This window comes from Saccostrea echinata, unplaced genomic scaffold, assembly GCF_033153115.1.
Source record: "Saccostrea echinata isolate AGI-Se365-2 ecotype Australia unplaced genomic scaffold, CSIRO_AGI_Sech_v1 ptg000005l, whole genome shotgun sequence".
Lineage (NCBI taxonomy): Eukaryota > Metazoa > Mollusca > Bivalvia > Ostreida > Ostreidae > Saccostrea > Saccostrea echinata.
In genome coordinates, this window is record NW_026889754.1 from 15536575 (window position 1) to 15550732 (window position 14158).

Consider the following 14158-nt stretch of genomic DNA (forward strand, 5'->3'; position numbering starts at 1 on the left):
CAGGCACTGTCGTATTTACTTGTAGTTTTACATATTCGTGTGTTTTTATTATTATTATTAAAGACCAAAAGGTAAAGTTGAATATTTGTATAATGCAGGGAAAACCTTCAAATGTTCAATTTAAAAAAATGAAAAGGAAAAAAGAAGTCAACTTTTCGTATTTCCATTACATTAGGAAGTTAACTATTTCCATATATATTTAATCATCCTTACAATAAAAAGAAAAGATACTTTTATTTATATATTTTAAAAGAGGTGACTGCTTTATCAAATGTTAAGTAAAATATCTACATTGTCAATGTCTCTTCAGTTATTACCATGCTGCAAAACTAGAATGATTATAATATAAAATCAGATGACACAAATACATGTAGATATGGAAAATAACTCAAATTAGATCCCTTGTTTGGGGACAGAGAATAAAGATCGGTTTGAGGATAAAATATCATAAAATAATGAATAAGTATCTTTCTCATATGTGGTGCTCAAGTGAATGATGACTACCCGGTATTTAAAAGGAGAAGGATAATCAAGGCTCAGCCCTTTGCGATCCTTCGCGGTGGGTATTTCTAATCACTTTACAAGCGTAAATATGGGCACTCTATCATGAAATATGTCTGAAAAAAGTATTTGAGGATTTGATTTTAGAATTCAGAAAGACATGTATACAAATATTTTACGGTTGATTTCAGCAGCGTTATGAAACTACCGAAATAATCACATCTAAGTATTCAATAAGCAAAGAGGTTAGTATTCACCTGAACAAGAGGTTAGTATTCACCTGAACAAGAGGTTAGTATTCACCTGAACAAGAGGTTAGTATTCACCTTTACAAAGAGGTGAGTATTCACCTTTACAAAGAGGTTAGTATTCACCTCTACAAAGAGGTTAGTTTTCACCTTTACAAAGAGGTTAGTATTCACCTTTACAAAAAGGTGAGTATTCACCTTTACAAAGAGGTTAGTATTCACCTTTACAAAGAGGTTAGTATTCACCTTTACGAAGAGGTTAGTATTCACCTTTACAAAGAGGTTAGTATTCACCTTTACAAAGAAGTTAGTATACACCTTGACAAAGAGGTGAGTATTCACCTTTACGAAGAGGTTAGTATTCACCTTTACAAAGAGGTGAGTATTCACCTTTATAAAGAGGTGAGTATTCACCTTTACAAAGAGGTGAGTATTCACCTTTACAAAGAGGTGAGTATTCACCTTTATAAAGAGGTGAGTATTCACCTTTACAAAGAGGTGAGTATTCACCTTTATAAAGAGGTGAGTATTCACCTTTACAAAGAGGTGAGTATTCACCTTTACAAAGAGGTAAGTATTCACCTTTACAAAAAGGTTAGTATTCACCTTTACAAAGAGGTGAGTATTCACCTTTATAAAGAGGTTATTATTCACCTTTACAAAGAGGTGAGTATTAACCTTTACAAAGAGGTTAGTATTCACCTTTACAAAGAGGTGAGTATTCACCTTTACAAAGAGGTGAGTATTCACCTTTTCAAAGAGGTTAGTATTCACCTTTACAAAGAAGTTAGTATACACCTTTACAAAGAGGTGAGTATTCACCTTTACAAAGAGGTTAGTATTCACCTTTACAAAGAGGTGAGTATTCACCTTTATAAAGAGGTTAGTATTCACCTTTACAAAGAAGTTAGTATTCACCTTTACAAAGAGGTTAGTATTCACCTTTACAAAGAGGTTAGTATTCACCTTTATAAAGAGGTTAGTATTCACCTTTACAAAGAGGTTAGTATTCACCTTTACAAGAGTAAGAAAATTGAATCATGAGAAACCATGATTTTGGAAGACCTCAATACTATCTTTTCCATAGTTGACTTCAGTGACTGTTTTTTGTTTGTTTGTTTGTTGTTTAACGTCCCTCTCGAGAATTTTTCACTCATATGGAGGAGCTACAAATTTTAACTTATACTCGGCACTCAGGGACATTGAGCAGTGAAGGATCTCAGCGACTGTATGATACTGCCGAATGCAATCAAAGAGGTAAATTAAGCATTATTTTACCGGAGGACGATATCAGATCACACACACATCCACAATGATTGCGTGACGTCTTAATGGTGAATGCATGACAAATAGTCATAGACCACTTCCTGTACAACGACAGGAAAACGAGAAAAATCTAATTAATACAGACAAGCCACAATCCGTGCACAATCAACATAAAAATAATGTATAATAGGCAAAAGATATTTTTTCTGTAAACATTGACTCATCTGTAATCCTTTTTTTTTTATTCTCCTTAATATTCTAATATTAAAAAGTCCCTTGGAATCATTCTATGTAGAAGGGGATCCAATTTTCATAGGTTACCCTTGCCCCTGAAATGTACAACTTGTACGAAGATCTCTTCTAATTGAAACATCTTGCATGAAATTTTCGCTTAAAGGACCTGTATTTTTTTTAATATCAACCAAAATTTGCCCCTTCGATATAAAGGATTCCTGACCCTTTTTTCAAATCAAACTAATTTTGAAACAGATTTTTAACTTTTAACTTCTAATTAACGGTTTTAACTTTTCTTAGTAAACCGTTCACAAAAAAGCATCCATTTAAAAAGAGTTTAATCTTTTCTATTTTACTTGTAAAAAAAAAATATAATTTTGGTATAAGTATGTTTTGGAGTTACGCTGATTATGTGTAGGTACAAAAAGTATTAATACAATTTAATAAAATTGTCCTTCAAAGAGATTTAAAAGTTAAGGTAATTTCATTTTAATAACGCTTTTAGATGAATATCACATTTACTTTTATTGAACGCCTATATATTTATTTTACTTTTCTAATATTGTTTGAAAATGGACAGAATTTATATTTAATTTTTCAGGTCAGTTCTTTATTTCTCGATTTTTTTAATAGTTTAATTTTTTAAAAAGGAATTTCAAAGCATTAATTATACAGTATTTATCATCCTCCTTTCAGTATGAAGACGACTTTTTTTAAACCTACCTGTCTGATGTTATGGTTACCATAAGTCACAGTTGCCAGAAAACAGACCAGGAATATTCGGAATAAATCCATTGGAAAAGAAGGAGGCTAAAACAAAATAAAATAGTGAATTAATCCACCTCTGTAAATATTCGACAAGAATTTTCTACACACATTGTAAACATCACTAGACCCGATTTTCCACACAACCGCACAGCCCCTTTACGGTTGTTGTTATGTGTGTCAATTTACGGGTTGTCGATATGTATGTCAAGAAAACGAATTCCGAATGTATCTGTTTATTGGACATTAAGGACTATGTAAGTGTCAACAGATGTGCAGCTAAGACTAAGACCCGACACACGCTCTATACTTACAGGCTTACACACAGTGAGCTGTGGTTCTGCTATTATGTGTCAGAAACTGACCAAAGGCATCTCCCCACACAGAAGAATTCCCTCTCTGTGACCTTATTTTACAAACCGCAACCCCTTCACCTTTTTCATTGCAATGACTGAGTCCGTGAATGAGTTGTAGATTCTTCCCACGTAACAGAAAAAATGCACGTGTTCGATGCGTTACGTAGGAATCATGAATATGTACATGATTCTCAGGACTGCAGTCAGTTATACAAGTAGAGGTAACAATGTATATTGCACACAGTTGTCAGCTTGTCTACTCATGTGTCAGAACAATATCCTTTTTTCGAATTATTATTTTATCTCTACATATACTTAAAACTTGTTAACATAAATTATCTTAACACCTATAGAATTGTGATTTCTAATGCATCTCTAAGGGTACATTATGTTGTAGCTATTTATCTATTGTCAATTATTTCAAAGTGTGTTATGCTTAATTGCACAATTTATGTGACGTAAAACTTACATCTTATCACAATAACATGAAGGGACTAGCGCCTTCTGCTAATTATTTCTTTATATTTCTATCCACAAAACACGTCTATTCTTTGCAATCAATATTGTTTTACATAGCTATTAACACGTCTGGGGTTGTAGTTTATAATTTATGTACATGTGCTCATGTGATCACTATTATTCCATTGTTTGATTACTGATTAGCTTAATTGTCTAGTTTATATGCTCTCTTACAGCCATTGTTGTACATAAAAGTACCATAATTGCGTTTTTAATTGAAAAACATATTATTCTCTCTGATCAGGACGAATGCATTAAAGTTATACCACAAATGGAATTTCTTTTAAATACTTGGGTAAAGGTCTTAAGAGGAAGGACACACTTCTGTAAACGGGCATCATATCAAAATAATAGGGGAAAACTGGATGGAAATGTTATCTATCTTTTGTAAATCGTATAATTTTGATAATCGTGTAAAGTTTTATAGTAGTGGAGATAAATTATTTCTCTTGTACGTTCTGAAAGTTAAATCAATCACGGATCTAGTTTCTATAACATTCCTCTTACTTACATCTCTGATTATGTCAGATAAATGCAGTAACAACTATGGAGCATACATGTATGACATTCCAGCATAACTGGACCTTAATTTTGTATTGAACTTCAATTAAGCATTCTTATTTTTGCGAATGTTCAAATCTTTCTTCCTATATTTGGCTCCAACCTAATCCCTTACGGCTTTGCTTTGAATAAAATAGAATTTATACTTTGGCTTATTGTGATCTAGAGAAAATGAATTTGTTAGATTCTCCCCTCTTAAAATCAACCTCTGATGTACATGTATCACTGTTCTTGCAAAAGGTCCATGATCTGATCAGAATTTTTCATGATTTGTTTTTCTATTAATTTGATTTATCATGACCCTCTTAATCTTTTCATAGATTTTCTCTTTTTTCCAATGCCAAATTTTGACCCATATGGTGGACCCGTCCAAGATCTAGGGACATTGTTTTGAATATGAATGATTCTCCATGGAAATGTTTGCGCATAAAATGATAAATTATTGTCCTGGTGAGAAAAAAGTTGTTTAAAGTTCCCTATATATAGTGAAACATACATTTAAGTCTATGGGTGCATGCTTGAATGATAATATGACTAACTGTGGCTAGTTATTCTTCAGAAGAAAATGATTCCTATATTTTCCTTTTCCGAGTTTAAAAGAAAAATTGAACTTCTATTGCTACTCTATTTTAGCCCAAGGGCTTTTGATATGAGCAAAACTTGAATAAACTTCATTCAAGGACGTTTTGACTATTCTGGTTCAAAGACTGTCGAGAAAAATAGTATTAAATGACTACATGAAATATGTGGAGATAACGAACAGTTTTCGAGCTCAAAAGTCCATTAAACATTACAAAATAGGAGCAGAGCAAACACGGACCTCTAAGACATCAGAGATGGGATTAGGTGCCATGAGGAGTCAGCATCCCCTGCCGACCTGTCACACCCGCCGTGTGCTCCTTATCATCATCGGGAAATAACGGAAAAATCCGTCGACAATTCAGTGTGTAAATAATGGCCTAACAATTAGTATGAAAAAGGTCAGTCAGCCAGCACATCTATTTTTTGCATATCTTGATTTTAATCGTTTAAAATAAAAACAAAGCTATGTCATTTTTATAATTCTTAATGAGAATGAATAAATTGATTGAAAGGTATTAAGATTCAAGGTCAAGAAATAGTAGCTTCATTCCAGTCAATGGACTTGAGTTTGCTTTACTGTACCTATACTTGATCCCTAAACTTTATAAAATTCTTACAAAGATATATTGCAGGGTCTAATAAATGTTTAACCAAGCCCCTCTCCTCACCAAAATATTAACCGTTTTATTCAATAACATATTCAAAAAGTGGTGTCAAAATATGGATTCTAAAAAAACTCCAAAGAACTCTTATGGAAAATTTAAAATCACAAAACTTTTCAAACATCAATAGTATGGAAAAGCATACTTGCTTTTGTACGCTTTAATACAACCATACAGCAATAAATTAAAGAATAAGCTATTAACATCATAGAGAACTGCTTCGTCAGTAAAATTGAAACTCGTAAATTCTCATATTTTGTGATTGGTCATCTACAAAATTACTTTGTTAAATATCAATCTGTCTTTGTAGACAAGTATTCAGTATTTATATTAAAAAGAGGCTGGAGATCTCTCTTGACAATATCTATATAATCTATATATTTATAAGTTATATCTATATAATTTTTGCAGACCAGGTCTTCCAACAGTCTGTTGGAATCTCTTTTGGCACTGATTGTGATTCTTTATTAGGCAGTGCCTGACTTACCTCTCGTAGATTCCAGCAGAAATTATTCAAAAACTTTCATGACAAGATTCTTGCTGTGTCCTTCAACTCAACATTTAGATATATCGATGGTGTATTATCAATTAACAATAGTTACTTTCATCAATATGTCGATTATACATCCCAATTAACTCGAAATAAAAGAAACTAAAGAGTCTGTGACATATATTTCATATTTGGATGTTTTACTGACTGTAGACGATAATGGCCAACTACCAATCAAACTGTATGATAAACGGGATGACTTCAGCTTTTCCATCAACTTCCTGTATTTATGTAGCGATAATACTCTGAATACGATCAATTTCAACCGAGGCAAGTTACTGACAAATAAGTTGATGTTGCAAGGATTTTAACAACCCCGTTTAAAGTCCCCTTTTAGCAAATTCTACGGTCGTTTTAATGACCTTTTTTGTAAATACAACTTATTTTTGGTAGTATTTTGTCTGATATGTTTCATTCAGTTTATTAGATCATTGCTTTTATCCTAAATTTGCCTACAGAGTGCTGCTTGTATCCTATGTCTGACCAATACATCACGGCGGGTACGACCATTAGACAGGGGATGCTTAATCCTCCTTGGAACCAGGGGTCCGGGTTCTTGCCCTGTTCACGATTCGTTTTGTTAACTGGATTTATAAGATGTATTGTTGTTCGTTATCTTCAGCACTTCATAAATACTGACAACATCATCAGCAGACAGTGTAATATCAAAATATATCCAAAGCTTACGGAACATTAAATAGGGGGTAAAAATAGCTTGCAAAATTTCTTGCCCTATATATTTAAGATAAGGACTAACATACTTATGTTATTTGTTCCAAAAGTTCGAAAAGAAATAGAGCTTTAAAATAAAGAACAAGGATAACTGTAAAAAGATATGAGGATTATGTCTTTATTAAATTATAGTGATATGAGGATTATATCTTTATCAATTTTTTGTGATATGAGGATTATATATCTTTATCAAATTTTTGTGATATGAGGATTATATTTTTATTAAAGTTTTATGTTATGAAGATTATGTTTTTATTGAATTAATATGATATGGTGTTTGATTGTAAGTGTGCAACTGTACCATCAACTTTTTCCTTAGTATATTAAATCTTTTAGCTTATTATTTTTTGATAATTAATAATTTATTATAGCAAACAAATAACAACATTTTTATGCATCATTGAAGGTATATCCTCCGGCTATCTGTGTACATGTTGTTTTCGTGTTATTGGAAAATCTGTGTATTTATTCTTTCTTTTATAGTCATGAAGATACCAATCGTCTATTGATGTCTTTCTTTACACACTTAATTGTGCTTAAGATTAGTACTTTTAAAATATTTATCTAGGGCCATCTTTAAAACAATTGTTTGGTTTCCCTCTCCCAACCGACTGGCTAAAAATGGCCCGATTCAAAACTTTTTTTAACCTCCAGGAAGTACTTTTTTATGCATTCCGGAAAATATATTTTGAAAATTCAGAATTGATTTTGAAATTTTCTTTGAAAAAAATTTCTCACCTAACTACCGACTCAATTTTTTCACTCCGAGTCGGGAGAGGGCAAGCAAACTTTATTTTAAAGATGGCCTAGCGCCTTTTGCCTTTTAATCTCTCATTCATTCAAATACCTAATTTTATATCAAAGAATAGCAAAGACGTATTTTTTTTTGTGGTTTTATCCCTTTGAATTTGCTTATTTTTAAAATAATTCAGAATTGACTATTTTATTCTGTCTTTTTATTGAAGTTAATTAAAATTAAGTTGAATTTCATGTGTATGACAGTAATTCTGTGACAAAAAGACACAAATTTAATTATGGCATTGCCTTTCATGAAACATATGTTTCTAGAATGTAAAGCATATACTGAACAATACCACCCTGAAATAATTGGACTACATTTTAAGCAGTTTCAAACAATAAAATATTCACATTACACGTGAAAAAATCTACATACTAAGATGGCATTTTAAAGTAATGCAAACCCTTGTGTATGGCCTGTGCACACAAAGATGACATTATAAATAGCTTACGGTGTTGAATGATAGGAAATAACTGAATGTATTGAGATGAAAAATGTATTATTATTGTATATTTAATTTTATTTTATCTTATTTTTTTTGGATAGACTGTGAATCCTGTGCGTTATTTTTAAGGAGGATAAATTTTGTTTATTGGTAGAATTACGTATTTCCTGTGAGAATCTGCGACGTAAAACTCATGCAGACGAACATTGTTTGAAACTGGATAAGCATATTCATCTCTTTCCGTATTCTCCCTGAGAAAAACTTTGCAATAAATTAAAATAGTATTGTAGGATTATTTGAAGAGCAATGTCAAACATACTTTTCAAATGTTATTTTAGTATATGTACTCATTGTCAGGAATTTCTAGAGCTTTGGAAAAGGTGATCTTCGGAAATAAATAGAAGAGCCTGTATTAAAACCCACATTTAGAACATTTTTTGGAATATCAATTTTTGTTGTTGTTTCTCTACCTATTTGCACATCATTTTGTTTGTTTTCATCAGAGTTCATAACTTATAATTGTAGCAGTACAAGCTGTTCTTTCGCTTACTGCAAGACGTTCTCAACAAGAGTTATAGTTCTTTAATTATAATACAACAACCTTACTTGAAAATTATCCCTTTTTCGTGTTCTTATTTACATTTACGTCGTGTAATTTGTTTAATAAAAATGTTTAAACAGCTAACCAATCAGGTATTATTAACAATATGTCGATTTATTCTCTCTCTCTCTCTCATCAGAAAACAAACATGAAAGTAAAGACAAATACTCATGCATACAACAATCGAATCAAATATAAAGAGAGAAATATTTTTAAAAAGGCAAATTTAATGTCAAAGAATTTGAAAAAAAAGGTAAATGTAGCACTGAATATAAGTTTTAAATATCTTATCTGGCAAATAAAAAAAGTAAAGACCGACAGAAAGTATGTGGGTGTTTTCATGACAGGTGCTATCTTAGGGAATTATCACAATCAATAGATAATTAACAAAACCTATTAATCAAATCACATTAATTTACATCGTACAATGAAGAGCTTGTTACACAAGATAAATCATTGTTTCATGGCTTCTTAATACGTCATAAATCATGTGTAACTGGGCATGAACATATTATTGCCTTGGGGCATGCGCTGTGCGAGGGCATGCACAGAGCAAGTGTTCTGTGCAATGTGATGTTACTCTGGTGGCAAAACATGTGTTCAATGCTATATCGTTTGATCCCTTTTCATGCAAAAGAAAACGTGAACTTTTTTTACCCATGGTTTATTCATCAAAATAAATCTTACATGGCTGCATAAAAATGCTGTTTTTGTCTTCAGTATTCCTTTTTTCTGAAATAGTAAAAAATATGTAATAAGCTCTTTCATTTGAACTTCCAGACATTTTATTAATCTACGAAAATTACAAATCCTTTTTCTATTATTTTTGTTTTTTTTAATCTTACAAGATGAGCATTGCAGTTTTTATATATTTAAAAATTTGTAAACCTTTTCGATAGTATTCCCCCAAAGAACATACTATATATTGTTAAAAATTACAATATATCCGGATTGTTTTTGAAATAATAAGGTAAAAGCATCCTAAACTGTATATGTTGATTGATATATGTATACAACATAGCTACGGGATATTACAATAAAAATAACTGAAAACAGATTTAAACCACTATAATGGCTTAAATCTGTTTTCAGTTATTTTTATTGTAATAAAATATACAATAAAATAGGTCTTGAAGACTTAGAATATTATTTATTGAATATGCTTCAAAAGTTGTTTGCTTGTTTAATAATCTAATAATTTAATATTTAACATTCAAATGCAAATACATTATGATTATTTTCAAAATTACATAATTTTTGAAATATTTTTGAAAACAAAAAAATACAAAATCAAAATTAAAACTTATACCTGTTTTTTAGGATCGTGCTGCCTGCTTTAAACATTCTTCAGCTCAACCAAAATCAAACAAGACATAAAATAAAAGAGTAAAACTCTATTCTCCACATACCTTTTTCACTTGTTTAAATTTCCAATGGTATTTTTTTTATCCCTACACACTGTGTGAGTCAACAAAACCTTCCAATTGCAATATCAGGGCACTTCGATTAAACAAGCAAAAGATGCACGATGGATTGATACATATACATGTACGTTTGGTTGTAAATGATGAAAATATCATAAACCTGATATATTGGGAATTTGTAGATATTTTTATTACGTGCAAAAAAATCTCACTTTCTGCTATTTCCTCCATAATTCTATTCAGTTCCGTGCCATTTTATAGGACATTATTATGAAGTTTTTAAGAAAGCACTATATACTAGTAGCTACATTTTTTTTACTTTCAAAAATTTACATTTATTATATTTTTCATAATTTCTTTGAAAATTTTTTTGCAAAGTAACTTTAAGAAAGATAATACTAGAACTTTTTCGAAAATCATGAAAATAGTAATTTTATGTTTATAAAATGAATAATTAAGTTTATCCGTACAAACTTTAACTTAACAATGTCATAAAAAAATTTAAAATCTTATAAGAGTTGTGAGTAAATATTGTAGAAAGTGTATAAGTTCTTAGTATTTTAGGGATTTGCTATATGCATTCTATAGAACTAAAATAAATAAAAAAAAAAAAAAGATATACCAATCCATGTATTCATTTTCTGTTTATAGCATCTGCTCTTAATGCATTGATATAAAACCATTTAAGAAACAGGATTTTGTATATTGAATGCTCCTGTCCCAAATGCCAAAAATACACAGCAGACTCTTGATAAGATTTTAAGAAAGAGATCAAGTAACAGGGGACGCTTACTCCTCCTAGGCACCTAATCCCACCTCTGTGTTTCCAGGGGTCTGTGTTTTTGCCCGTTCACGATGTGTTTTTTTTTAGCTGTTTCTATGAGATTGATCACTGTTCGTTATTTTCACCTTGCTCATGATAAAGAATGCCTGTTTTGTGCTCAGATCCATTTTGCATAATGAAATTTTTAGAAGAATGGCAGGTGTTCTGAAATCACTGAGTATATATATGTAATTTGTGTAACTGTACAAAATTCTTTTATTTTAAGGAATTTCAGTAAATTCAGTGAAATGAGGATAACTCATTCTCATCATTGTTTTTTTAATATATAGTGTGGAATGAACATTATTTTGATTAAAAAAAAATAATAAGTGTGTAATAAAAAAAATAAAGATATGACATTGAAAATCTGTAAAACCTTACAATTACTAGAAAAAGACCACGATATACCACTTGCAGTATATGGGGAATAGAATTTAATGGCATTTCTTTAATATTAGTAGCTTCGATCCTGATTTTTAAATCCTCCCCCCCCCCCCCGAAGTTTTTCTCTACTTTCCTGCAATTTTAGTCTAATTTGAACATATTTTATTATGTAGAAACACAACTGGATAAGGCAGCAGTCAATGCCTATAGAATTTTCTCTATATTTAGTCGCAGTAATCAACAATAAAATGTGTATTTTATTCAATATCATTCATGTCATTTAAACACTATTAATCTAATTATAGAAACAAATCAATGTTGTTTGTCTGTTTGACCCAGCGCAAAAAGTCTTTGTCATCATAAAACCCAAATAAAACATACGATTACGTAACAATACAAAGTAAAAATATTAATCAAATTAACACATCATTAATTGATTTCTAGACCGTGTACCTCTATATAAGCATAGGTCACGATCTAGTCTGGAACTTCGTTACTTCACCCTCAACTGTCCATTTTTCGTCCTTCTTTCAAACAGAAAGAAGGAACATTTTTCGAAAAGCAAGGACCAAAGGCATTTAAAGTACTTTCGTTTTTTTTAACCTTTAAACCAACAAACATCCGGTAACAAGATGAATCCCACAATCCTTTGCGTTCTTGCTTTCGCTTTATCAGCTGTTACTGCAGCTCCGAGGAATCTATTCCGATCAAGCACGGTAAGCAATTCTTTTGTTATTCGTTTTCCTTGTAATTTTTTCCCATAATTTTAATGCATCTCTCTCTCTATCTCTCTCTCTCTCTCTCTCTGTAAAGAACTAAGTTGCTAATCATGTTATTTTACTTATACATGTGTCACATCTTCATAATCGTAAACAGCATCGACAAAATACTCTACCAGTTAAATTTATTTAATTTCCTATAAATGTGATTATATATAATGGGTGCGAGTGAATCAATATTGTTTATATCTAATTATTAATCAGTAGTATAAAAGTAAGTTTCCTCTTTAAACATTGCTGGAAAAAATGACATTCGTTTCGTCAATTTCGTTCTTGTTTCTACATTATCATACCTTCCATGTTTTAATGACTTACAGCATGAATAACTTCACAATAACGTGATTTATCATTTAACATTTACTTGTTATGTAATTATGTATTTTGGTTTTTATTTTTCAGGTGCATAAACAACAAACCACATCACTGAGTAGACAACAAAACGTGCAACATTCACCTCGAGTGCAGCAACTACTGACGCGCATGCGCAATCCAACCCAGTTAAACCTTATCAGGAACAGGCCAACTCTAATGAAGAAGATTCAAATTGATCCGCACAGCAGGACAGTCTCTATAAAAACTGAGGGCCAGCCGCATATAATACTGAAGAGTCGCCGTAATCTAAGACTCAAAATTCACGGAAGGGGAGGGGAACCAACAAAGGTCATCAACGTTATGTTTAGAAATCGTCCCTCACCTCAGCAACAAAGAAAATCCATCATTCAACAGGATCAACGTTCCCTCATAATTTCATCAGCATTGAAGAATTCACCCGGTAAAACTGGACAGAAAAACACACAGGTCTTACAAGGTCAAAACAAAGGTCAAATCGGACAAAATGGTGTCCATCGGAGCCAACATGTACAAACTGGAAGCGAATCCCAACGTCTTCTTGGTGAATTACGTTCGACTCTTGAGCAGTTGATACGGCAGAAACTTCTTTCCTCTAACTTCCAGAAATCTTCCACAGCTTTGGTCACTGAGAAGGTACAAGGTAACACTGTGGACGCCGTCAGAGTTACTGCTAATACGCATGCGCCTGTAGAAAGTAAAACGGAATCCACTTCTTCTTCCATTTTTCCAAGCACAACGACATTTCCGATCGATTACGAAACAGAGGAGCCAGAACATCCCTGAATGATGAAACTTAAAATTATTTTACTTTGGTACAACTTTCATTTTACCGATTTTAATTAATATAATATGTATATCAGTCGTAACAAGAAGAAGCTAATCTCAATAATACTCTAAAATAGTTTCTAATTCCGAAGGTCTACGCAATTTGTGTGAAGAACTCTAGCACAGAGTGATGAACTCAACATTATTTTTTACCTTACATTCGTATGCTGCGTTGTAGGACATTTCGTTGCACGGAAGTGACGTCATTCAGTAAATCCACTCTTTTGTTGTTTATACACTGCACGCTGGTCGTGATGTATTTATTTATATATTTGTTTATTTTCTACTTAATAAATTTGTGAAAATCTAATCTTTTTTTTTTTTAATTTTGATGAGGCAAAAACCAGCGCCATCAATGAAATTGTTAATTACTGAATCATGTTGTAAATTTTGAATTTACAATTACTTCCTCATAGTAAATTCAAAATATACAACATGATAGTAGTTTAAAAATCATCGTTACTTTTATTTGTTTTTGTTTTATTTTTAAATTGGGCAAAGCAATTAAAGATCCATTAATGTTACATAGTTTAACAATTAATAAAATGAAATATTTAGCTTTAATTGAAATAGAAAAACACTTAACGATTTTGATTAGTATACAGAAAAAAGTTTAAGTGTATGCGTCTAATACCGAATTTTCATACAAATCACTCTCTTGCATCCTTCTCCAAATTTCAAATAAAGAACACTAAATAAGCATATGCATTTATTCATAAATAGGACAAGTATAAGTACATTATGATACGAA

At 31.4% G+C, this 14158-nt stretch overlaps 1 protein-coding gene across 1 annotated transcript; it reads left to right on the forward strand.

Moving 5' to 3' along the window:
- Window positions 1-12084: 12084 nt before the first annotated feature.
- Window positions 12085-13365, forward strand: LOC133179714 (uncharacterized). The gene is made up of 2 exons (XM_061314406.1): window positions 12085-12168; window positions 12631-13365. The coding sequence occupies exons 1-2, from the start codon at window positions 12085-12087 to the stop codon at window positions 13363-13365; spliced, it is 819 nt and encodes a 272-aa protein (XP_061170390.1).
- The last annotated feature ends 793 nt before the right edge of the window (window positions 13366-14158 follow it).